This window comes from Panthera pardus, unplaced genomic scaffold (genome assembly GCF_024362965.1).
Source record: "Panthera pardus isolate Hobbes unplaced genomic scaffold, ASM2436296v1 HiC_scaffold_11, whole genome shotgun sequence".
Classification (NCBI taxonomy): domain Eukaryota; kingdom Metazoa; phylum Chordata; class Mammalia; order Carnivora; family Felidae; genus Panthera; species Panthera pardus.
In genome coordinates, this window is record NW_026526666.1 from 24,815,588 (window position 1) to 24,843,330 (window position 27,743).

Below are 27,743 nucleotides of genomic sequence, written 5' to 3' on the forward strand. Positions count from 1 at the left end.
AGTTCTCTACAAATCCACTAGACTTAAGTTCAGAAAGTCTACAATTGAGATCAGAATCCCCTTAAGTTTTCCAACCAATTTCAGAAGTCCTCCCTTCCTTCATCTGTTTCCCCTTTTCCTTTTTTTCATAAAAACACAATGGTGAGAGGAAAGAATATAGACTACACAAATGACGACTTCGGTTCTGGCTCTAGCTCTGCCCCTACATTGTTCCCCGCCCCCCCATTTCTGTGTGAGCTTGACAATAATCCCTTGTAGTTCTCACAGTGATCTAAACAAGTACCTCTTTATTTTTTAGGATCCAGCATTTTCACTATAATCTTGAGCCAATACACTACAATCAATTCTGGGACTTAATTCTATCTCAGCTCTCATTACTTCTTTTCTAAAAGAAACATCTTAAAGACTGAGAAATTAATATTTTAAAAATTCAGCCCTGAGAAAATAGAGGATAGTTCAATAATCCAAAGACTCAGGATCATTTTCTAAGAATGCACACATAGGGAGATAGGCATGTTCAACCGTAGTTTCTTACTTCTTAGATGTTAAGACAGAAATGAAATGAGAAAGCCAAAGATATGGGACAGTGAATTAGAACAGGTATTTTCGTGTGATTTATGATTTATGTCTAATATGATAAAATACTGCTTTTCTAATTATATGGTTTTTAAAAAATTTTTGATGTCATGACATTCACCGATACACTTTAAAGATTTATGTAGTTTCATATTTCTGGGAAATATTTCTAGAATGTGTGTATACTTGTAATTATCTTAATCTTTGTTGGGTGATGACTTGCAAATGTGTCTGCAGTAAATGAGTTATTTGGCTTGATTTTATGACCAGAATTTTCTTTGCTATAATTCAGTCTTATAATGGAATATTATAGACAGGCTTTGCTAAAATTAAGATTTTGGTATTTAAGTTTTAATGTGTATTTTGTAAAAACATAAAAATACAAATTCGGTTTGCTATGTTTTGGTTTCCATGATACATACATCTCTATTTTGGATCCACTTTTGAACGGATATATGAACAATACTTTTGTTTTTGCAATCATATAATAACCAGGTCCAACACCTAATGGGCTGGGCAACAAAAAGCCAATGTCTTGGCAACACAAAACACCTTAGTATAGGAGGGACAAAAAGGAAATTAAAACTATAAGACTTACATATTTACTATATGTATGACATTATTCTATTTTAACTCCATGGGGGGGAGTTTAGTCAGACTAAGAGGCCCAACTAGTCTACTGCATATTTTATTCAATTGTCTGTTAGGAGTATGAACTCTGGAGCCAGACTGCCAGCATCCCTGAATACCTCAGCCACCCACTAATTATAAGAATCTGAGCAAACTGCTCATCTTTTTGTATTCCAGTTTCTAAACTGATAAAGTAGGCGGACAGTTAAGGGTTAACTTCATTTACGGACAATGTGAGGACTAACTCACAAGGGTTAGGAACAATGCCTGGCACATAACGCATATTCAATCAATGGCTAGTGATTAGTATCCATATGCATCAGACAATTTCATTCTAAGCCATAGTATTTCAAATATTTTTGCTACAAAATAAATGAAATGAAGAACTGCAGCAATATAGGTGGAATCTAAGTAACTACTTTTAAACTAATAATTTTCTAAATATTTATTCCTCTCATGGGAATTACCCAAAAGATCTAGGCATTTTGACAGTGGAGCCATATTTTTCTAGGGAAAGCAAATAGTGTTAGGAAAAAAACAGCTTATCTCTTCTGTCAATACCCATCATCCAAAAAGACCCCACTTGTTAGAAAGTGGTATAAAGTATCCTCAAGACTCCTTTCCACAAGGATCTTTTTAAAAAAGTCTACTTAATGGCCTACATCATAATAATTAAATGAAATCAGACTAAGCTCTGAGGCTACTGAATGGTTCAGAAAAAAAAACACACAAGAATTTCTAAATAGCATTCACCTTTGGAGGATACTGTAACAACCTAAATTTATTAAGTAATATCTAAAAGACAATAATGAGTATCTTATTTTAAAACCACACATGGGAAAACATGGGCATCACTTAAATATATTATAAGAAAATAGATGAGTATTGGTCTATTGCTCATTGCGACATACTAATTAATTTCCAATTTGTCTGGATTTGTAGTTTTCCCCCTCATCACCCTACTGAAACAGCATATTGCAATGTTGCATAAAAGATGTTTGTTTTTACTGCATATCTTATAGAACCATATTAAAAATGTATAAACAGACAGACTGCACATACCCACAGATACAAGGAAAAGAACACCTAAGGGATGTTAATCCTTTGAGAAAACAACTCACACTCATATCTGCGCGTCTTTTTTCCCCTCATAAGTAGCTGCAGGAGAAGTGATTTATATTCTTTTGGTATTTAGTAAAGAAACACTAATGCTTCCCAGTTCTTTATTTTAGGGTGATGTATTATTTTTGGGGAGAAACATATTTAAATTTTAATTAGCTCTGTTTAGTCCTTATCCACCACCACCCTTTTCTTTTTTTAGGCCACTGGCTATGACCAAAATAAAAAATTATTATTACATAAATAAAACTGCTCACCTCTGGGCTAAGGCCATTATCTCAAACCACTCTGGGGCTACCAGAACCAGGAAGCAACCTACAGTTTCTGAAGTTTAAAGCAGAAGTTGGGAAGAATCTAGGTTGTACCCATTCATAAACTGGTTTAAATAATTAACAAAAAACAAAAGCTGGGCATCAATTTCTTCCACCTAAAACTAGTAAATAAATGCAAGAATTTAAAACTGTCTAGAACAAACCAATTATAAGGTAAACAGCCTTAGTTGATGAAGGAAAATTCTACAAAGATTTTCAACTAATTAATGGAAAGGGATATGTGAATGGGGAGGAGGAAGGCAACATTTGCAACCCCCATATAGAATAAATTAAGGCAGCAATCACTGGTGGATTCTCAAACCATTAGATCAATATAATGAAGGATCATAACACCTAAACTACAATCTATTTTAAAACATGACTAAAAGTGGGATAACCAGATGTTTTATGCTTCCAATAGACATACAATATGGAACAAGAACACCTATGAAGTATTCCTATGAATATTCTTGAGAAATAGAAATAACAGAATCTAAATTTAATCAAGCTTTTGGAGTTAACTTCTGGTTCACATGGAAACAAGTTAAGATGACACTACAAAAAAGAGCCACACCAATCCAGACTGTAGGACTTTCTCAAAATAATTAGGTTTCCTCATTAAGTCAATGGATCTGAGGGTGGGCATGAAGGGAGAGTACAGATTACCAGGGTCTTAAGAGAAATAACCAGATGTCATATATGGCCCGAGAGGATATTCTGAACAAAGCAACTCTTAAAATACATTTTTTTGAGAAAACCGGGGAAATTTGAAGATGGATTGAGTACTCAATGACATTAAGAAGTCACTGTCAAATTTGATGGGTGTGATAATCATATTATGGTTTGGTAAGAAAATGTCATTATTTTAAAGATATTATGGTAATGTTTGAGATGACATGACATGATGTCAAGGATTTGCTTCAAAATACAATAGAAAAAATGATGAACAGATAAAACAAGTGTGGAAACTATTGAATCAAGATGATGGGAATGTAGGATTCACTATACTGGTATATGATGACTGAAATCTTTGATAGTAAAAAGTTTTTAAAACCTACCATATGAATAACCCATTCGAAAATAACAAAAGCTTTCAGAAATTACTTAAAAATAATTTTAAAAGAATATTTTAAAGTTTACTTGTTGATTTTATGCATCACAAACAAACAGGAAAAAAACTCAATTTAACAGCTAGACAACATTCTATCAGAAAAATGCCAAAATATATTTATTTGGCATGAATAAACAAAGTATTAAAATACTATTCAATAGCTATAAAGAATTTTTTTTTGAGAATTCTGTTAACTTTGCTAAAAAGCTAAATTTAGCATCTAAAAATTACTAACTTTTCTCTGTATTTATCAACTCCCATTACACAGTAAAACCATCTTGGGATTCTTGAAAAACTACAAACTACTGGGACACACTCCTCATTATTTTCAGTGTAAGGGTAGGGCTTGGTGATTTCCACATGCAGAAAAATTTGAGAGACACTGTCCTACAGAACTACAGATTTACCTTTATGAACAAATGTTTGTTAGATCGGTCCTCAATTATCAATTATTTTGACATCAACAGATTTCGTATAAAAAGTTTTGTATTGACTTTTGTTAAGGCCATATGAAGAAATGGATGACAATTACTTTATTCAACTCAAAACGCATGGAAAGCTCTAAAGTACTCTTTGTACACAGTACCTTCCCTAATTTTTTAAATGTAGACAACATGATCATGAAAAATTACTTCCAGCAATTTTTCTAAAAGTGATCCGCCCCTTAATAAATTAAATACACTTCTTAAACATGATAAAATGATCATAGTAACGACATCTCAATTTATAATCTCAAGGATTTTTATCACCTTTTTCTTTGAAGTAGAATACGTGAATAACTAATAGTCTGCTGGATTTGTGATTATGTATTTAGATGTCAGATTTCTAATTATTTACAAAGCACTAGGTCTCACTTCTTGAAAGAAGTACATTTTCTGAGACACTGAGACACTGTAATCCCTAGCACTAAAAGAAAAAGAGAAGCCAAGTATAAATGCTAGTCTTAATAAACCATTATGTAAAATAAACCAATTAAAATGTATAATATTGATTCCGAATTCAGCCAAATCCTTAGATATAAAATTATACGAGGTAAAGTGAATTCCCTAAATATTTGCAGAAAATATTTAGTACTTGTGTTCTTACAGAATCTTCGAAATAAAGGGTCATCTATCAATTATTTCATTTTGAACAAGTACTGCTTGAGGAAGTCTCAGCAGGAAATGGATCAATACCATCAATACCAGTTTGTTGTATGTTGAAGTCACCTGACATTAAATATCATTGCAGGCAAATAAACATAGAAAAGATTTAGTTACCATTCCAGAGGGCATGACCTTACTAAAGTAATATTGGATGTTGCTATAAAGGGTGCCTGAAAGCTACTATAAAAGGCAAAATAGTAAGTGGCTCCTTATAAAGATGACAATATCCACCAATGTGGGGGAAAAAATTAACTTCATGTCCGATAAATAGGTATCTTTGGATTGAGATAAATTTAAAAATAATTTTTCTATAAACTGGCTAGACTAAAATACTGTGTGAATCAAGTTGAAGACTCAGCTTATATGAAATATGGATAACCTTAAAACACACTTTACATGTACATCCCAATAGAAAGACAACCAATTCAGAGACTTCTGTGTAATAAGCATTTAAAAATTACAAGCTAGCTCATAATAAAAAATTAAAATAATAACCTGACACATTCTTATCAAATTAATATCCAGTAAATCAAAAAAATAATACTCAATGCTAGTAGGGAAAAAAGTGGAATAGCCAGCCTCATATACCATTCATATTAGTTTTTTTTTTTTTTTAAATGTTTATTTATTTTTGAGACAGAGCATGAACGGGGGAGGGTCAGAGAGAGAGGGAGACACAGAATCTGAAACAGGCTCCAGGCTCTGAGCTGTCAGCACAGAGCCCGACGCGGGGCTCGAACTCACAGACCGTGAGATCATGACCTGAGCCGAAGTCAGACGCTTAACCGACTGAGCCACCAAGGCGCCCCCCATTCATATTAGTTTAATATCACCTTTCTAGAAAGAAATTTGCAGTAAGAATCAGGAGTCTTTAACACTTTTTTTGATTTAGTATTTCTAGCTCTAGGCATCTAGTTTAAGGGAATAATTTGAAAGACAAAAAGTTATGTACAGGGTATCTGTCACATGCCATATATGTTAATAAAAAGTATAGAAGAAGATTCAATGTCCAACAAAGGTACTTTCAAACATATTAAAATTAGTTTTCAAAAAAATTCTTACAAAATAACAATTATAACAACATATCACAAAACTGCAGTGTGATTTTAATTTTGTACAAAAATACTTATTTACATAGAAAATAAGAGCAAAAATATTAACAGTGGTTACCTCTTGTAAATGATCAAAACTATCAGAGTCCATTCCATTATCTGATTTTTGAATCTTGTAACTCCCCTAACATTCAAAAAATATCTGGGGATACTTAAACAAAACCCAGTTATAACAAAATCCAAAACCACTGAAATAGATAAACGATGAAATCATTTAGTAAAAGGTGAATTCACATATTTCCACTACAAAACATTTCCTTTTTCCTTATCAAGCAAGAGTGCAGAAACAAAGATATATTAAAATAGTCAAAACAGAGTGAAGGAGAAGACACTAGCCACATTTATTAAGGAGTGAACTTTACTCATATGCTTTTAGTGCAAAAATACACAATACCTGAAAAATGGATAATGAAAGTACAGAGAAAGACACAAGTTAGTTATGCCAGTGCTTCATATTTATGAGAAAAATGTTTTACTATTACTTAAAAAAAAATTTCATCAGGGCTATGAGGTTACAAGGAAAACAGTGATGAACTCCCTAGAAGAATCTTCATGACTTCTAACCTGTATTCCATCCAGAATCCAAACACACAGAGGCACATCTAACTATACCCAAATGAGCACACACACAAACTCCTTAAGAGTCCAAGGAACTGATTGTTATGGTCCTATGCTTGTCACTAGCTGGAATTTCTTGGTATTTTACCCTTAAATTGTTCAACGAGTTCCATGTGAATTTTTAAACTTCTCAAAAAAGAGACGTCATCTGCTTTGGTTATTTTAAGGATTAAATAATGTGACTGAAAAGTGCCTAGTAGAATGCCTAGGACCTAGAAGCTACTCGATAAATGTTGATGTTTTCTCTTCTGTAAAAATCATATCATTTCTATCAGTAAAGAATTAAAGAATCTATAGTAATGATTATAATCAAAGATCATGTATCACTGTGTCACTCTTGCCTTTACCTTTAAAATGGTACATTACGAAATAATCAATTTAAGAAGCCAAGTTAAGGGAGTAAAGGCTTAAAGTAGGCCCACACTGTGATAGAGATTCTGTCAGAAAAAAATATTACCAACCTTAACTCTGTTAAAGTCATGAAAGACTGTTAGGGCTTGTGCTAGATGTGTTAGAACATTAAAGGGTCAGTTTGGTCTGAAGTCACCAGAATTAATTTCAAATGTCAACTGCTTCTCTTGTGCATTAGGGTGTCTCTGTTCACAGATGTATCACCTATACTGCACTTTCAATGGAAAACACCATTGTTACATATCCACAATAAATATAAATCTATTTCTAAGAATTACTTCATTATAATATGCTTTTTCTGACTGAGGGACACAAACTAAACTGTAAGAGCTAGTTTTTAACTCCTCAATCTTGGGTTCCATATGGACACACTCTGATTTAAAGAAAATCTTACAAATATCAAATGTCAAGAATTTCTGAAACACAGCAAATAAAACTAAAATTTCATCCTAAGTTATAAATCACTCATTTTACTTACAAAGTAACATTTTCCCTTATTCTTCATTCCCTATTATCTTCATCTTTACTCCATCAACTAGTTGTTGCAAATTTTTGTATTTTTTTTATGGGAGGTGACTCAAATCCATTGTAGAACAAGGTGAAATATAAATGATTGAGACAAAATGTGAATACCAGAATAAATCTTCATAGCGAATTCTTCATTTAAATTGTTTTTTAAGAGACAGATTATAATATCATTGAAAAAACCCATATGACTAATCCCATTACATGTTCACCTGTTCACTTTTCACCGTTTCTGTGCAGTACTAAATTAAAGCAATCAGAATTGCTAAAGACTAAAGAATATGGACAAAGACTCTAGACATAGACCAAGACAGTGTGTAATCAAGTTTAACGTGTAAATAACTCAACAGTATTTCTTTATTAGAGCTCTTCTTTTAACAGAGAAACTGAGGATGATGAAAGGAATATAGCTGATAGAACTGTAATTAACACTTTAAGCTTTTCTCCCAACAGCATTCATATGCATCATAAAAAAAATAATAATAATAACCTAACACAATTTCTTAAATTCCAAAATGGAGGATTTATTATACTTACTGTAGTTTTAATAGGCACTTTCCCATTTGGCAAAATGGGAGAAAAGTGGTATAGACAATAAAAATCATACCTAAGAGAGAGGTCTCCTTGGCAAATGCTGCAGCAATAGCTGGGTCCAATGCAGGTTGTCCATCCCCAGATGGAAGATCAGGTCGAGTATAATCCCTACTTTTATCATTGTTGTATTTTACATTCAAATTCACAAGTTTGGAAAAATCAATCCTTAGTGTACAGCAAGCATTATAAATATTCTGACCATCTAGGGCCTGTAAAAGTGAATAAAGTGTATCAGCAGTCTTAAGGAATGAAAATTAGCAAGAAATAGGATTTCGACAATAAAACCCAATATTGAAGACCTGCACATAAAAGCCACCAGGAAAGGGACCAAGTATCATGCATCATTCTTCGTTATCCCAGCTGTACATTATTTGTTTCCACAAATACTATCTTCTTTAAACAGAAAGTGCTACTTAAATCTAAAATACAACCAGTTGAACACATTTGCTAATGCTTTTAATTCAAAATATCTGCAAATAATTTAAAAAAATAAACAAGGATGACAGTCCTGTCAAAGTCATACCATAATAGTCTGCTTAATACTTTAATTTTATTATACACATTTTTTGATGGATGGCAGTACTTAGAAGAATTGTTCGAATTTTGTAAGGTAACTTTTGTTTGATGACACATTTTATGAAGTGCCTCAAGCCAAGTAAGTATCACTATAAGGCATAATAGCAAGTCCCATAAAACGGGGCAAAAACTATTATTTCCGTAACTTGAGGTGTTCAACCTGAATCAAAATAACTTGAAATAGAAAATCCAACATCATCCCAGGAAAGCTCTGGAATAGAAGAGTACAGGCTCTAGAGCTGAAAAGTCTACATTCAATTACGTCATATTGAGCAAGTTACTTAACCTCTCTGAGTATCAGGATCTTTCTTAATCTGGAAAACAAAGATGGTAATGGCTGCCATGATCCTCACAGGTTACTTTGAGGATTAAACAAAAGATCACGTATGTGTAAGTATAATGTGAGTTATAAAAGACCATGCTGCTGTTATGATTATTATGGTTTTTTTTTCCTGCTCCTATATAATCACAATTGCTACTCCAGCTGGATATAAGCCTAGAAGAAACTAAAGAACAAGGGAATATATTAATTTTTCATTAGAAGAATAAACATTTACTGTATAAAACAATAGTTCAGAAATGAAGAATGTTTAGCTAAATCACCATGAAAATGAAAATGAAACAAGTTCTTCTGATAATAGATCAATAGATTAAGCCTGATGTTTACATAGACCAAGATCCATTATATGTATATATTTAGAACTATAGTACTTTAGTAGTAGACCAGCATTTTTTTTTTTTTTTTTTTTTGCAGACTTTTGAAGACTGGACTGAAATATATATGAACGTTAGGACAAATTCAAGAGATTGTTGAATTTTTCCAACACTCACTAATGCTCCACTGTTAATCTGTTTTTTACATAGCCTTCATTGTCTTAATAAGCATAAAAATGTAGCAACTGAGGGGCGCCTGGGTGACTCAGTCCGTTGAGTGCCTGACTTCGGCTCAGGTCATGATCTCATGGTTCATGAGTTCAAGCCCCATGTTGGGCTCTGTGCTGACAGCTCAGAGCTTGGAGCCTGCTTCAGATTCTGTGTCTCTCGCTCTCTCCCTGCCCCTCCCCTGCTCACTCTGTCTTCCTCAAAAATAAATAAACATTAAAAAAACTTTTTTAAAAATGTGGCAAATGAACTACAAAGTTTAGAACCAATTCATTTTGTAGTATACTGAGATATACAAGGATGACTGCAAAACAGGAAGAGATCTGTAGCACAGCAGGTGATGTTCTCCGCAAGTGCTAGGAGAGTTGTGACACAGTATGAAAGTTCTAATACCTACAATGTGCTATACACCGTGCTATGTTCTAGGAATATATGTTCTAGGAACAAAGCAGAAGAGCCACCCACTCTTATATAACTTATAGGAAAACAAAATATAGACATCTCACAAGTAATTACAAATTTGATGTGTGGTAGTGAGAACAAAGGAAGGGATGTGATGTAGCTGGAAGTTTACGGAAGACTTCTCAGAGACTTCTAAACCTGAAAGAGGAAGACAGGTAGAGGTGGACATAAAAAGACAAAGAGAAAGCAGTAGAAGCAAATGAAACATCAGGTTCTAAGCCTGAGAAATCAGAGAAAATACAGCATATGCAAGCTATTTTACAAAGTCCAATATAGTTGGGGTGCCTGGGTGGCTCAGTTACTTGAGTGTCCAACTCTTGATTTCAGCTTGGGTCATGATCCCAGGGTTGTGGAAATGAGTCCCGTGTTGAGCTCTGTGCTGAGCATGGAGCCTGCTTAGGATTCTCTGTCTCCTCCTCCTCCTTCTCCTCCTCCTCTGTCCCACTTCCCCACCTACGCACTCTCTCTAAAATAAATAAAATGAAAAACTTTAAAAAAATTCCAATTTAGTTAAAAGAAGAGAGATGAGATTGGAAAGACAAACACTGAGGATTGCTTTAGAGTTCTGTAAGCCATGTTAAGGACTGAGAAGTTTACACTAAGGACAAAAGCCAGTCACTGAAGGGCACTGAGAATGGAAGTAATAGGACTTTATGTTGAATCATCCCTAGTGCTCGGGAGAAAAATAAGTGTAGGGGAAGAACTCAAAGTGGTGAGGTGAGTCAGAGGCCTTCTGGGATTCTTGGACTAGCTGTCCAAATCACTCTGCATGAAAAGGAGTGTGTCAGAATCTGTATTAACAGCGCACTAAACACACTACTAGAAGTATGCTGACTTGTATTTTGGCAAACGCTCCTGGTACCATCAGAGACCAGCACTTTGAATAACACCTGGTTTAGACGAAGGTGGTGTGCAAGAGAGCTGGGAGACAAAAGGATAGATTCAACAGAAATTTAGGATGAGAATAAGATTTGGTGGTAGGATGAAAGGAAGAGGAATAAAAGACATGTTTTCTGGCTTGTTACTGACATGGAATTCGATACCCTGAGCTTTTTACTGACACAGGTGAGGAAGGGTTTGGGTTTTTTTTTTGGGGGGGGGGGGGAGGGGGTGGGGAGAAAGGCTGAGTGGGTAGGTGACAGGAGCTGAACTGATCACACTAAGTCTGAAGGTGCCTAATGGTCCACTAAGTTTCTACTCTGGGTCTCTCAGAAGAGATCTGAGCTAGAAAGAGCCACGTGGGCATGTCACAGTCATGAAGGTATAATTGAGCTATGGGAACAGGTGAAGTCCCCCAGGCAGAAAGAAGGGAAAGGATATGATGAGACAAAGAGAGGTGGAACATATCTAGGCAAGAAGTGTTGAGACCAGGAGAAGAGAAGATTTTAAGAAAGAGAATGGCTCACGCTGTATGAAAGGTACCTAGAGGGTAAGGACTGAATAAGGCTGGTGAGATTTACCTACTGTAGTGATCCTGGGGACACTGGGAAGAATACTTTCAGTAAATCGGGGCTGAAACCAAATTATAGTAGGTGAGGAAATAAAAAGGGAAAAAGTATACACAGCAAACAGAGAGCTTATTTAGTAGGTCTGGCTATAAATGAAAAGGGAGGAGAAAGGGTGATACATGTGTGGAGTTCAGGGTAAATTCACTCAAAATGAGAGAAATTTAATGATGCTTGTGACACTGGTGACAAGTAGCCAACACAGAGAAAAATGTAAGAGAAAGAGGGATGAACGATAGTGCAAAGTCTCTTGAAGGGGAGAAGAAGACAGGATCTGGAGTTCACTTGTCCTAAAGTTATCTATGCCTTTTATTAGAAGAGAACGATAGGTGTGGTATAAGTGGATTTTGTGAGAAAACCTGATGGGAGTTTCCATCCGATACCTTCTATTTTTTCTGAGAAATAGTAGGCAAGCTCATAAGGAGGAGTGAAGAGAGTTGGTAGACTAATTTTCTGATACAGTCTTTGTGAAAAATGGGACAGCATGCTGGAGAAATGTGGTGACATTTGTCAAGCAGAATAGAGGGCCTATTTGTAATTAATGCTGATAAACTTCAACTGGTATCAATTGCTAGATTACAGGATATTCTCTAGCTACACCCAACAGTCTGGATACAGGCATGAAGAAAGATTACTAGAGTCATCAAAAGTATATGTTTTAACAAGGAATCTGGATTACAAGATAATGGGGCAAGCAAGTTCGGGAAACGACCTCTTTTTTCCTTCTCTAATAAGTGAAATGATGTTCAGTTCAGATACAAGAATAGTTAAATAATGAATATTAAATAATTACCTAATAACTCCCTCGGAATTACAACTGTAGATCTTTGTAGAGAAGACATGATTGAGTGTAACCCTCACAAATATTTGATGCTTATTATCCTACACAGACGACTGGTTAAATTTAAACCTCAAATATCTGATAACATAATTAAAGTACAATCTTTTGTTCTCATTACTATAGATTACCTCAGACAAAACACATAAACTACTCTCCCCATTGGATTATACCCCAAATGCAGTGTAATTTCAAATTAAATTCCATTCCATTGCCTTCTACCAAATACTCTCCCCTCTCCATCAGAAGGGATGACAAAAAATATTCCACATTAAGAAAAACATGCACTATATTTAAATATTTGGAAGCTGTGAAAAGTGCCATAAACATCCTGGCTTCTAGACCGTATGCTACTGATCAAACCTCATACCACATGGATTTTGGTTACTCTTTAAATATAAAATATCTCCAAAGTTAGAGGTCAGGGACATGTAAAGAGAAATCAATATTTTTGGAAAAAAGAATCCCAAGTGTTAATGTATGCCTGAAAAGGAAAATATAATAAGATTAGATCATGTAACTTAAGAACAAGTGAGTAGCAACATACTGGAGAAAATCAGACTGAAAATATGTCTACCTTACATATAGTGAACATTGTAAGTAATTTACCTCTTTAAATATTAGCATCCCCTTATAACACAAGAGTAATTCCTGTTCTGTTGACTACATATTAGGAAAAAAACGAGATAACAGCACTTGGTAAACATTTCAATTATGCCAATATAAACGGTATAGCAAAAATATCTTAAGCTATTTTTGCTTCCCAAATGACATGCTGAAGTTGGAAACACAATGAAACAATCAAAAATGGTCTGGGTTCAATACAATCTATCTTGATCTAGAGGAAGCACTGAAGTATTACAGACCATAATTATTTGAAAGTATGAGTAAAAGGGAGAAAAAAGAGGTAAGACAGAAGGTAAAGGAAGATAAGACAGCTGATGTAATGGTTTAATAATGAATATTTGATCGTTTAACAACAGAATAATAATCACAATGAGATAACATGGCACAAGACGTTAAAGAGCTAGAGCAAAGGTAGATTTAAATACGATACACAAATAGAAGATTAAGGCAGTTGGTAGCAAAGATATGATATGCAGTTTTCAATAGTGGTCATGATACGGGAAGATATTTTACTTCTTTTAGTAGTTTCTTATCCTCCATATATAACAACAAAAAAAAAACGTAAATGATGGAAATAAAAAGCAGATCAGGAATCTATTCAAAAAAGCAGTCTTAAAAAAAAAAGCCTTTAAAGAGAGTATTAAATATACTGTAGTCTTAAATAAACTGAGAGCTTATCATAATATCTGAACCACATGTGTGATGATTATTTCAGCCCAAGTGTCTTGATAGCTAAATTAATTACTCTGAAACTCCCACTGGAAAACACTCAAAATCTTTACTGGTGTTCATGCACAATATATCCTGCCATATCCTCAGGAGCATAAAACTTTGGACCTAAATCAAAAATGGAAAGTAACAGAAATCAATTATTATAGATAACTATAGATAGAACTATCCTTAGAAATAAACATTTCTATCACAAATACCAAGCTTTTCTAACTGTATGTAAATGATACCAATTTGTGCCATCTACAATGCTACATGGTATTGCCAAGTTATGTCCATATTAGTAACATCAGCAATATATGTGTTTATGTGTACCCACCATTGAAAAAGATCACTATCTATTTAAAAAAAAAAAAAAAAAAAAGCAAGCTCCAGACTTACTAGTTTTGCTTGTTGAGCATTTACTGGATCACCATACTGGAGAAGAGCCTGAAACTGGTTATTTTTTGTAAATGTGATGATCTTTAATACAGCACCAAACTTTGAAAATATCTGTTAAAAAATTAAAATCAAAATATTATTTATCTACTGTTATCTTTATTTCTCCAATTTATAGGTAAACATGAAAATTAAGTTAAACTTACTTGGTGAAGAACATCAAGTGTTACAGGGTAGTACATATTGTCAATAATTATTCTAAGCACTGGACTCTGGGCTGGAGTCACTGCACTCTCACTAACTGTGGTGCCACTAAGAGGCGTATTTGCTGTCTGGACAGCTGTCACAGCTTGAAGAACTGCTTGAGCACGCTGAAAATTAAAAGATAAGCACTTTAGAAACACACTCCATATTTTCATTTAAACTTTGCTACATGTTACACTATTAGTTCATTTTTTTCTACAACACACACAGATTAAACAAAATTTAACAATCATTCAATAAATACTTTGGAGCTCCTACCATGAGCCAGGTATTATCGGTTTATAATTCAAGTATCTACTGGTATTTACTTCAAAACAATTATCTAAGGTTTGGGACCTAGATAATGGAACAAACGAAGAAAGGCAACATAATTTATTTTCAAAAGAACAAAATATAGTTTGGCAGATTCATATCATCAGAAAATGTTTTAAACAAACTTTTAGAGAACAATAAAACTTCAACTTAACATTATTCACTCCATAAAAAAGGTACCCAGTAAACCTCAGCAAGGGGATTACCAGATTATCCAAAAGAACTCCTGTAAAGTTTATTATTTCTAATACAATCTTAAAGGAGAAATATTCAGGACATATATTAAGTCTTTTTCATAGTAGCATAACTTCTAAAATACTACTAATTAAACCAGACAAATCAACGACACTTAAGACACATCTTAATTTCGGAGATTTTAAAATGTGAAAAAATATACATACTAGAATATTACTACTATGATAGATTCACCAGTAAGGAAATAGTATTTCTACCTATCTGGGGTCAAAAAACCTATACAAAGGCAAATAACTGTTAAGTAACAATAACAAATACTACTACATTGTTTTACAGTTTGAAAAAGCTGTACTGGCAGATGAATAGGAATATAAACTCAGCATGATAAATGAAAAGGAAGGCGAACACAAAAGATATGAGAATAAACAAAACTGGTAACTTTGACAGCACATATACTATGGTAGAAATAATTTTGCAATCCGTGTGTCAAGTCAACACAATATATACCTTAAATTTACACAATATATCAATTTTTATCTCAATAAAGCTGGAAACAAACAAAAAAAAAAGTCATTTCATTGACATGTCCCATAACCAGGAGATCACGCAGTTTGGAATTCAGAGACCACATGCCCATCTGGTCAAACCTCATTATTTAAATGCTAATTAAACAATAATATGACCTACAGATCTATATATTGGCTGAGGTGACTTGAAGTATTTTAAGTAGTGTACTGCAATATTACTTCCTTCACTAGTGAAGCATGTCCTTACATATATTTATGTTATTGCAAGCATGGAAATATCACAACTTAGGAAAATACTAACATCTCCTACCTCAAATAATGGAATGTCTTTTTAAAACAGGAATCACATGATATACTATCCAAATGGAACAAAAGGTTAAAAGTTTCCTCTGCAACCCTGTCACCCTGTATCCTTTCTCATACCCATTCCATACCGATATAAACATGGGTACCCTTCCATATATCACCTAGGTGTGTGTGTGCGATATGTCTATTACAAACCTTTCCCCCCAGTACTATTCACTTTTCTCCATCTTCTCTTTTTAGCTTAACAATTAGGTTTTCTACTATCATTAACAAATAACTTTCCATATTTTTTTTAATTGATGAAACAGAGTTGGCTTGCCAACAAAGATTTTAACTGAACTTAGTGAACTATTACATATACATATAAAAGGACACGGATCCTAAGAGTATACAGCTCAATAAAACATCACAAATTGGACATATCTGTAAAATGACTAGATAAAAATAGAGCATTGTCAAAACCCTAGAGGCCACATTCATGCTTTCTCCCAGTTATATAAAATGGCATCATATGTGTTCTACTTTGGTCTGGCTTCTTTCACTAAACATTATTTTTATGATATACATCCATGTTTTGCAAGTATAAGTAGCTTGATCATTCTTTTTGTATTCTAAGAAATTCCAACAAATGAATATGCCACAACATATTCTGCTGCTGAACATGTAGATGATTTCTAGTTTGGGACTATTATGTATTAGTGTTCCATGAACTTTCTCATACGTATCTTCTGATGCACATATTACATATTTTCTCAGGTATGTAACTAGGATAGATTTACTAAGACAAAGATTATGTATATGCTCAGCTTTACTACATATTTCAAGTTTTTAAACATAAGTCTACTAATTTACATTCTTAGCATGTATATATGAAAGTTCCAGCTTCCCAACCTTGTTACCAACATCTGGCATTACCCATCTTAATCATAGGCAATCTGACACAGTACATGGTAGTAGCTCAATGTGGTTTTAATTTATGTCAAAGTTTCTTTTTTTTTTTTAAAGTTTATTTATTTATTGAGAGAGAGAGAAAGAGAGAAAGAGCATACACATTCACATGCTAGCAGGGAAGGGGCAGAGAGAGAGGGAGAGAATCTCAAGCAGGCTCTCCACTGGCAGTGCAAAGCCCAACATGGGGCTCAAACTCCTGAACTGTGAAATCAGATCCTAAGCCAAAACCAAGAGTTGGACGCTTAACTGACTGAGCCACCCAGGCGCCGGTGTCAAAGTTTCTTAATGCAAACCTCACCCACACTGTGGATCAAAAGATGGCTTTCTAGAGGAAACTAAGGGGAGACCTGAAGATGTCTACTAACCGGCCATGTGAAGTGTGGGTTGGAAAAGTGGCACAAGGGTAGGCAGGCCTTAATATTCCAGGCAAGAGTGACATCACAGAAACATAGTGGCCTCAAAAGACTGGAAATAAGAGAAAGCATGCCAGGTTGGAGGATTTACAATTACTTTTGGGTAGAAGCACAAGGAAACATACAGCCGTAAGACAGAAATAGTAGCCATCTCTTCTGAAGGGCTTTATCCTGAGCATGAAAAGGATATGGCTGCAGGAGAGTAACTAAAATCAGATTTGTCTGTTTTACAAAGATATATACATACTTAGGGGTACCTGGGTGACTCAGCTGGTTAAGTACCTGACTCTTGATTTCGTCTCAGGTCATGATCTCACAGTTCATGATTTCGAACACCACATGGAGCTCTGCACTGCCAGTGTGGAGCCTGGTTGGGATATATATATATATATTCATTCATTCATTCTCTCTCTCTCTCTCTCTCTCTCTCTCTCTCTCTCTCTCCTCTCCCTCCCCCCGCCCCTCTGTCCCTCCCCTACTTGCACACACTCTCCCCCTCTCTCAAAATAAATAAACCAACTATTAAAAAAAATATATAAATATATATATTTAAGAGAGAGGGACGGGGTGAGGGGAAAGAGACTAATAGGGAAGGGGAGAGGGGAAGTGTAGGGGAAGGGGAGAGGAAGTAGGGAGGGAGAAAGAATTCAAGAGGGGAAAGCAAAAAAGCAGATCAATAAGAGAGCTGTTATCACAGTACAGCCAAAAGGTAACTGTGTCTGAGCTACTAAAGTAGCAAGAAAGATGATGAAAACTAGGCAGATATTAACAAGAGTGAACTGGTAAGACTTGGTAATTTGAGGAAGGATCATGGAAGAATTCAAGGTTGACTCATATTTATTGGACTCTCTTCTATTTATGAAAGCCCAGAAAAATGCCTATAAATGAGGTGATGGGGATTAAAGAGTACCCTTATCATGATAAGCACTGAGTAACATACAGAATTGCTGAATCACTATATTGTGCACCTAAAACTAATTAACACTGTGTTACCTACACTGGAATTAAAATTAAAAATAAAAATGCCTATAAATTAATACAACATGGAATAAACCCAAACACTGAATAGAGAGAATGTCCTCATTAGCATAGAATACTTTTACCAAAATTCCTGGAATGCAGAAAATAAATGGAAACTAATGGGAACAAAGAAGACTTAGTGAACACAGAACAAACAGGGTTTGCACTGTTAACCGCCACATTATGTCAGATTAGAAACTGGCAGAGTCCTAGGACGAAAATCAAAGGGTTAATGGAAAGTCTGCGTAATGAACAAATTCCTCTTTCTCCCATTCCCTCATCATCTCTCTCCCTTATCATTAAAAAAAAAACAACAAAATCCTCCCCTAAAAGAAAGAAATTCTAAAGAGAGTTTTACAGGCCCAGAATAAGGTGCTCTTTGGTATTTATGGGATCCCAGCTCAGTGTCCAAACTCCTTATTTTACTCTAGAGGAAAGCATACCAGTCCAATAAAACCTAATTGTCCTTTCTAAAATATATAAACACAACTGGGGGGAGGAAGACAGACAGATGGACAGAAGATAAACATAACAGCTAACACTGAAAGAATGAGATAATTTAGATAGAGTGAGGTATTTTTAAAAATACTATTAATTAGTAGTATCCTTAAAGAATTGTGAAATCACAAAACACTGACTAATTGTAACCTAAAAAGGATTATCAAAAAAGATTAAAGGGCTTCTGAAAATTAAAAATATGGCTGCAAAAACAATTGTTTTGTTTTGTTTTCCCAACACAAGCAACTGTTGCATTGATTGTTCCCTATGTCTGGAATAGTCCAGGCCAGAATAACTGTATTTATTTCCAAATCACTTTGAGGTTTGTAACTGAAATGTCACCTGTTCATGGGGTTTTCACTAAGTATTCTATTTAAAATTATAAATCCCCTTCCCTTACATGCGTTTGTCTATAGATGCCTTATCTTTTTTCATGTTCCCTGCAATGGAATCTTTTAAAATGAGAATGCATTCACAAATTACTAAAAATACTAATATATAAATAAAATTGAAATACTGAATGCCATTTTAAATTCTGAGTAAAATAAATATAGAATATCTTTTAGCATATTTCCTCATGATAAATTCCTAGAAGTACAATTTCTGGTTCAAAAGGAATGAAAATTATTACCAAATTAAAACAAAACCCAGCTGAAAATTCAGCCTGGTCTTTAGACAAAAAATTTTAAATATTTATTTATCAACTATCAAAATGATCTGGAAAAGTCAGTTTTTATGAAGGTTAAAATATATGAGGAATTATTTTCTATTACATTTTCAGTAAGACAAACAGCCAGATAGTTTATATTTTACTGAAACATAAAACATATAATTAGCTAAAAACTGTATTAAAAGAGCCAAAAGACCATTCCTTAAATGCTATGTTTTTAGGTCTAAAATCATTCCTATGCTATTTAAAAAATATATACATATTAATTTTAAATAATTGGTATCTTCTACATCACACTTAAAAAAATTCAATATATTCATATATTCTCAATTCTTACATTCCCAAACACCCCCACTCCCACCAGAAAACCATTCACACATCTTCAATAAAAATATTTTCATAAGACCTACAGGTCTTAAGTTTCTTATAGAAATATTTTTATTTCTAACATTTTTATTCCTAATTTTAGTTATTAATAACTAAAGGTATTAAACATACCTTAAAACTCTAAGCAACAGACCTGTACAGTTTACGCTAATAGTAAGCCCAATCTCATGTGCAGTTTCTATACAAAAATTTGAACTTGCAACATGAAAATGAACATTTTGACTGGAACCTTAAAGCTTTGAAAAAATATTATTTACTTCATCAAGTACCAATTTAAAACATGCACATAATAGACTTCACATACATTTTGTAAATTAACATAATATTTAATACTTAGGGACATACTGCAAGAAAATGTCTTTAAAATAACAAGAAAATGCCCATAGCTTCTGAATGGTTAAATATTTTTACTTTCTGTTAATATGTTTCAGACTCTTAATATGTCCTAGGCCATTTTATTTGTGTACCTACACATACTCACTTGGTTTAATGTATTATCTGTTTTTAGTTCTTTGTGATTGGAGTACTGGATATAAATTGGTTGGTTACGGAGATGAGGTGTCACAGCAGAATAGTAATTAACCATAGTAATAGCGGCTTCCTCTGTTGCTAGTTCCAAAAATGCCTGAAAATTTAAATAGCAAACATTTTAATACCATGAATTATATTCAAATAAACCTCAGTATCTGTGTAATATATTCAGTTAATAAGAAAAATCAGTACAAGACTATAACCTTCCCAGTTACATTTAGATGTTCAAGTAAGTTATCCTTACTTATCCTTATTTTCCATATACCACAAATATAGTCCCCCAACAAAAGCTAAAGAAAATAAAATCTAAACGTTTTCTAACATCAGAATTTTACCACTCTTAGAGACATAAGAAATCTTAGTCATTTTTAAAGCAGTATAACTCAAGAGAGAAAGAAAAAAATTAAGAATTAAATATCAGATTAGTGACATTTATTATATTTAAGAGCATGTTAAATTTCATAAGTTCTTCTAAATGATATTAGAAATTTTAAAGCAAAATTTTAATATGCCAGGGCACCTCTGCCACAGATACATTTATTAAATGAAGAATTATCTAGGATTAATGACTGTTTTCTTCTAATGCTATCAGATAAACACTTCCATGAGAACTTAAAGGAGAAGATGCTACTAGTATCCACCCTGTTTTCTGATATCAAAGCCACAATGAAAGAAATACTTCATTTGTATTTTCCACAATCTCATTATAACAACTGTTCAATTAGAGTCCAAAAGTGAATTCAAAAGGCGAAATTTAAAACTACAGTAACTCATTCATTCTGGCTCCCTAGTATTAATTTCTGAAACACCATTACCAGGAAAAGTCAAGAACTTCTGTTATGCTCATTTACAAAAGTTAGGACCTACTATATTCTACCCTTTTATTAGGAGATAGCTAATTCACACACACAGGATAGCTTGGGGCTTAACAGTTTTGTAAGTCCTGAAAGAAGCATACCTGATTTTTTCCTTTCAGCATAAGGATGTTGGTCACTTTACCAAAAGGTAAGCCTAAAGCAATAACTTCAGTTTCTGTCACTTCACCAGGTAACTTTCGAATATGAAGTACACGAGAAGGAGCACCATCCATTTTATCTTCTCCTTTAAATTTTTTACTATCATTACCATTGGCTGAAAGACATTTAAAAAAATAGTTTATTAATTTTCCCCATTTGTGTAAAAAAAAGAAACCCCACAAAACAAAGTTTAAAAAAGAACTTAATTGAGCCCTGGGTCACATTGGGCTCTGTGCTCACAGCTCAGAGCCTGGAGCCTGCTTCGCTTTCTGTGTCTCCCTCTTTCTCTGCCCTTCCCCCGCTCATGATCTGTCTCTCTCTGTCTCAAAAATAAACATAAACATTAAAAAAAAATTTTTAAAGGGGCGCCTGGGTGGCTCCGTCCGTTGAGCATCTGACTTCAGTTCAGGTCATGATCTCACGGTTCGTGGGTTCGAGCCCCATGTCGGGCTCTGTGCTCAGAGCCTTGGAGACTGCTTTGGATTCTGTGTCTCTCTCTCTCTCTCTCTCTCTCTCTCTCTCTCTCTCTCTCTCCCCCTCCCCTGCTGTGTCTCTGTCTCTCAAAAATAAACATTTAAAAAAAAATTTTTTTTTTAACTTAAAAACATAGCTGAGTATGCCTGAATAATTTCTAAAAATTAAAAAACTGGGCTTTCAAAGGGAGAGAGAAAAATCATATCCACCAATTATTATCAAATAAAATTATGTTACCAATTAAGGTAACTACTGGGTAAATGTTTCTGAACAGAGTGTGTGTATGTATACACACACACACACACACACACGTAAAGAGTAATAAATGACAAGCAAAAATTAAAATGCAATTTCAGAAAGAAATTTTCCAATGGCTAAAGAACGCAATTATCTTACAATTTAATCATCTTATTATAGACTAACAGAAATACAAAAAGTGTGAAATATTGACTTAGCAAAAATGAGGGTGATAAGAAATTATTAATGGTTTAATTTGAAAAATATTGTACTCAAAAAGTGGAATCAAAGAAGGCAATGCTGTAAAAATAATCATGCAGTCAATCCACATTACAGCTTAACTACAATAAGTCTCTCCTAATTTACTAATATTATCACTTAATCCACCTAAGTATTTTGTCACTATCAACATCTATGTAATATAAAACACTCATGGACTTCATTAACTTACTGTTATTCTGACCTTTAAAATAAACTGATATATTTTTATCCAACAAATTAGTTACCTGCCTTTATTCCAAAGCCTCACCAAAAAGAAAAGTCCTACTAAAGACACAAAATTGGTGATATTTTATGTAAAACTGTTTGAAGGACTTGCAATCTATCCAATATTCCACAAGAGTAGTTCCTAATTGTCTAAAGACTAAGGGATATTTCTGAAACTAACTAAAATGAAGGATCCTCAATAACACTGAGAAATATGTATACTCCACTTGTGTATAATTTTAGGTACTTCATGGTACTCCCCAAATCAACACTACCCATAAACATTATATGTGTGTGTTGTGTATGTATACATATTCAACAATATCTATAAAATTCTAAGATCAATTTGATCTCTAAGTGGCTTTAAAATTCATTTACACACTGATTCTTTAAGAGTTACTGAGTATCAAAAAAAACCAGTTACTGAGTGTCAAGAACATGTTTTTAGCACTGTTTGAGGCTCTGGGGGATACAGCAATGAACAAAATGATCAGTAAGATCCCCAATGCTCTCTTACAGTCTAGTAGGAGAGGTGGACTAACTTACATGAACAAAATATCTCTTATAGTGATTAACTGCTATGAATAAAGCAAAGCAAAATGTTGTTGATTAAAATGGACTTAGCAGAGAACCAGAAGAAGGTGGTGTGATAGTGACTTTATTGGATGATTAAAGAAGCTATCTCTAGGAAATAACATGTGAACTCACTTGATAATTAACTTATTAAGTTAAATTTAAGTCATATTTTATGCTAAGAGCTTTACTGAAGTTTATATACAGGAATGGCCAGCCAATGCCTTTAGAAATCCTCTTTGGATGGCTTTGTACAGAAGAGTAGTAGGCTCTGGCCTCTGGATATATTACCATGAAAATCTTGCTGGCTAGCTCCTAATCACTCCAGAAATAAGAAAAACTAAAGGAAGCCCTCTATACTTCATAACTAAGGACGATTTGTACATGCACAAGCATCTGAATATATAGAAAGAAGAAAGAGGCTGAATTTTCTCTTTTGTGGCATTTTATTGAACAAAATCATGACTGGGTCTGTTAGCCGAAAATGTAAGTAAAGCAGGAATTTAAGAATACATGTATACTTTAAGACTTATAATTGGCATACAAACATATACTCTTATGTAAGACTACAGCCATTTCTTGGCAAAGCAAATGGAGTACAGAATCCTGACAGTTTGTGTTCTCATTTGTTCATTTGTTGGAATAACAAGAATGAATACTTCATAATCCAATCTAGAGCCCCAGGAGTTATAGGTTATGGTATCAGTAAATTTCAGTTTTTCCTAATTTAGTCTGTCCTTTTCTTTCTGGAGAAAAAAAAAGCAAAAAAAAAGTACATCACAATAAAGATACTATCTATTATTGCATACATAAAGGCTTCCCTTTTTAAGTTATTTTTAGAATATGATCCTCAAAAGGTTAACAGCTTGCATTTTCCCATTATAAAGAAAATAGGATAGTTTATTGTTCTGGATTTGTGTTGGGTAATTCCTGGGCAGTGTGAATTGTGAACGTTAATAAAACAGTTAAATAATATGGAAAGGTAGAATCATTTTGAAAAGTCAAAGAAAATAAATAACCTTATTTTTTGAAGCTACTTTTCTTTTACATCAATATTTAACATTCCCTGCAAATTAACTACATGCCAAACACTGTACAACTCTATAGTACAATCCCATTTATGGATAAGAGCTAGTTAAGTCGACCAAGGTCAGACATTAAGTAGTAAAAGACAGGAAGTAATAGAAAAAGACTGAAACTCAGGAAATAGGACTCCATGGCCTGTGGTCTTAACCCACCACACTATACAAGGATCCCAAAGACAAATATTGCATTATACACAATTGCCAAGATAGGATCTGTCCTTTTCTTCCAAAGACCATGTAACATCAAAACTTACACTTTTGTCACACTCTGATATTCCCTCAGTTAGTTAATAGTTTAGAAGGGGTAGCTACTAAATATTCATACTTTAGTACTAAATATTTATATTTTGGTGTGAAATATTATTAAAGTTTTCATTTTAGATAATGAGACTATGAGAACATGAAATTGGGAAATAAGGACTTCTTTAATCATATTGACTAAAGCATACTTTCATATATAAAAACACTCCAGCCCTAGAAAAGAAAATGGGCACAGGAAAATATATAGCCCTTAGCTTATAAAACACATATGCCATTTATTACCCTATCAGAGAAGTAAGGAAGATTGGGTCTCTCTGGGTTACAGATCTAGGATTCTTCAAAGGCAAAGAATAATTTGAACCTCTTTCCATGATCTTTTCCCTTCCACTCCTCAAGTAAATCCAGAAACTTTTGGTTTGTGTATGTAAAACCAGTAACAATTAAAATGATTTCTAAGAACTTAGGCAACAACAATATAGTAATACTTTTATTTATGCATACAGGTTGTATATAAATTGCAGAAATCTTTAATATTATTTTCCATATATTATTCAGCCTTCTTAAAGCCTTTTGCTTAAGATGTTCTTCTCAAATTTGAAACAAAATAGTATGTAAAAATATGCAAAAACTGTTTCTATTTGAATACTTCTCTGCCAAATTCAAAAGTGGTTTTCTACCTCAATTCTAAAGTGACCATGTTCATTCACCTTTAATCAGTCTCTTTTTTCCCTTGACTGACCTTTGCTTTTTACTGGTGTTTATCACAGTTTTCACGTAACAGTCTCACCAAGATTCTGGGTAATTTGTTAAATCCATCCATGGCCAAAATACTGTAAGCCCTCTCTTACCATATCTCTGTTCTCACAGCACCCCTAACAATTCACATCTAGTTTTCTTACTTCCCTGACTCACTGTATAGTTGTTTGAACTTTCTGTTAAGCACGCATTCCCAGTAATGGTGGGAATTCCTCAAGCTGTACTGACCCCAAAGTCCTATCTTTACTTCCTCATGTAAAACCTGGGTCTCAAAAACCACCTGCTCATTTAATTTGTAAATCTATTACCTTAGTCCCACTCATTCACCAATTTTCTAATTCTATACTTTCAACTGCATCAGCCTGAAGTGCAACATTACAAAACTTTATACTTCCACTTATTTATACAGTGGAAACTATTTAACAAAAGATAAGTACATTCTCATTCTCTGAAGTCTTTCAGACCCAACCATTTATAAAAAAGCATTGGTAGCATTCTTATCAAATGTGAAACTGAGAGGAAAAGCAGTTTCAATTCCAATCAGTTTTAGTTAAGCTTCAGGGCAAAGCATAATGTTATAAAAGCTGTTGGCTTTAGAAAAATAAAAAATTAAAAAAAACCTGAGTTACGAAAAATGAATGCTCATATTCTTTACATTCCTATCTGGGAAAACAGAAAACCCAAAGAAGAATTGACCAGAAATGCAGGTATATACAGAAAGATACTTCTGTTATTCTGCTAGCTGTTTAGTCAGGTCCAACAGCCACCACACAAAAAATCTTAGGCTTAATGTAAAAACTGGCTATAACTCTGCATTTTCAAGAAGCTGCACTGCACAGCCTACTTGCCAGAAGTACCTTACGCATGAGCTAGGAAAAAATAGAAGGCTAAACTAGAAGACTCATGTGCTGGAATACTTCAAAGCATTATAGCAAAATGAAATGGCATTATATAAAAATGTCTTCACATAAAAATTAAAATCTCAAAGAATTCTGAGTAACATATACCAGAATCTATGGGATGATTTCAGTTTTTTCACATAAAGCAAAATATCACACTTTTAACAATATTTAAATCCTACTATTATAGAATAACAATCAGAATTACTGGCAGAAATATGTATACTTTAAAGGGACAGTCCATATCCAGAGCTATGAAGAAATGACTCAAAAAATTAAAGAGACCATGTTTTACAATTGTCAAACCTCCTCCCCAATGAAAACTAGTTATTCCTTTCAATAAAAGCCAAATCCAATACTAGTTGGAGCTAGGTTTTTTTATTTTTTTAATGTTTCACTTTTATTTCTGAAGGAATATATTACAAAATATTCTTTTTTTTTTAATTTTTTTTAACATTTATTTATTTTTGAGACAGAGAGAGACAGAGCATGAACGGGGGAGGGTCAGAGAGAGAGAGGGAGACAAAGAATCTGAAACAGGCTCCAGGTTCTGAGCTGTCAGCACAGAGCCCGACGCGGGGCTCAAACTCACGCACCGTGAGATCATGACCTGAGCTGAAGTCGGCTGCTTAACTGACTGAGCCACCCAGGCGCCTCTATTACAAAATATTCTTAATGCAGGGACTTCTTATTTACCTGAGACTAAAATTCTAATGACGTTAACTTTTCTCACTTCTAAAAATATTTTTTTTTTTTTTTCTGACACAAAAAACTGGCATGTATATAGAAAGTCTGGACAGATGAGGGAAAGGCCATTGAACAGACATTTTTAGAAACAGAATTCTACAGTAAAGTGATTTTGAGGAAACATTTTGGATAAAGCTGGAATAGAAGAATGAAATCCTCTTCTGTATCTGATAATCATAAAAGTTTCCTTGTAATACTGTCTGTAAAAGTACCTTTTTGAGACACTTGGATGACAATGGCATTTTTTTTAAATAAACTTTTTTAATGTTTTATTTATTTTTGAGAGAGAGAGAGAGAATGAGGGAGGGAGGGACAGCATGAGTGGGGAGGGGCAGAAAGAGAGGGAGACACAGAATCCCAAGCAGGCTCTAGGCTCAGAGCTGTCAGCATAGAACCCAATGCGGGGCAAGAACCCACGAACCGTGAGGTCATGACCTGAACTAAAGTCAGTTGCTTAACTGAGTCACCCAAGTACCCTGACAATGGCATATTTTTCCAGGCAAGTAGAATCACAAGTTTTTAAAGGTCTTTTATGCTGTTTGCTCTTATAACCAATAATATTCAAATTGGGGTCTGTGAGATCATGTACAGACTCTCATCTTTTTTGTTAAGGAAAAAACATCTTAAAACTCAGGGTTTCCAATGTGAATGAAGGTAAATAAATTGAAAGCATGTAAATTTCTTATGTTAAAACAAGGCTTTAAGGAATTTTATTCCATCAGAACACAAGACTCAATCATTCTTTAGTCACTGAAGTACACTGTCTTTCCTAAAGATACTTTTAAAAAGATAGTAACAAATTATTGTTTCTTTCCACCAAAACCCAATCTCCTTTTCCATGATCTTCCCTTTGTTAATGGGACTATCATCCATCAATCTAGTGATTATCTAAACCCAAATGAATACTTCTCCCAAACCAGTCTACTTCCAAATAACTCAGAAGTTCTAATTTCTTGATACATTATTTCTTCCATATTCTAAGAACC

At 33.9% G+C, this 27,743-nt stretch overlaps 1 protein-coding gene across 5 annotated transcripts in view; it reads right to left on the bottom strand.

Moving 5' to 3' along the window:
- The window catches only part of PTBP2 (polypyrimidine tract binding protein 2), an 81,601-nt gene that overhangs the window by 17,231 nt on the left and 36,627 nt on the right, over nt 1–27,743 (bottom strand). For all 5 annotated transcript variants that reach the window (XM_019457584.2, XM_019457583.2, XM_019457582.2 and 2 more), the window contains exons 4-8: nt 21,182–21,354; nt 20,174–20,317; nt 14,356–14,520; nt 14,153–14,263; nt 8,166–8,361 (exon numbers count right to left, since the gene is read on the bottom strand). In XM_019457584.2, coding sequence (XP_019313129.1) covers nt 8,166–8,361; nt 14,153–14,263; nt 14,356–14,520; nt 20,174–20,317; nt 21,182–21,354 — 789 coding nt within the window. The remainder of the gene's footprint in view (nt 1–8,165; nt 8,362–14,152; nt 14,264–14,355; nt 14,521–20,173; nt 20,318–21,181; nt 21,355–27,743) is intronic.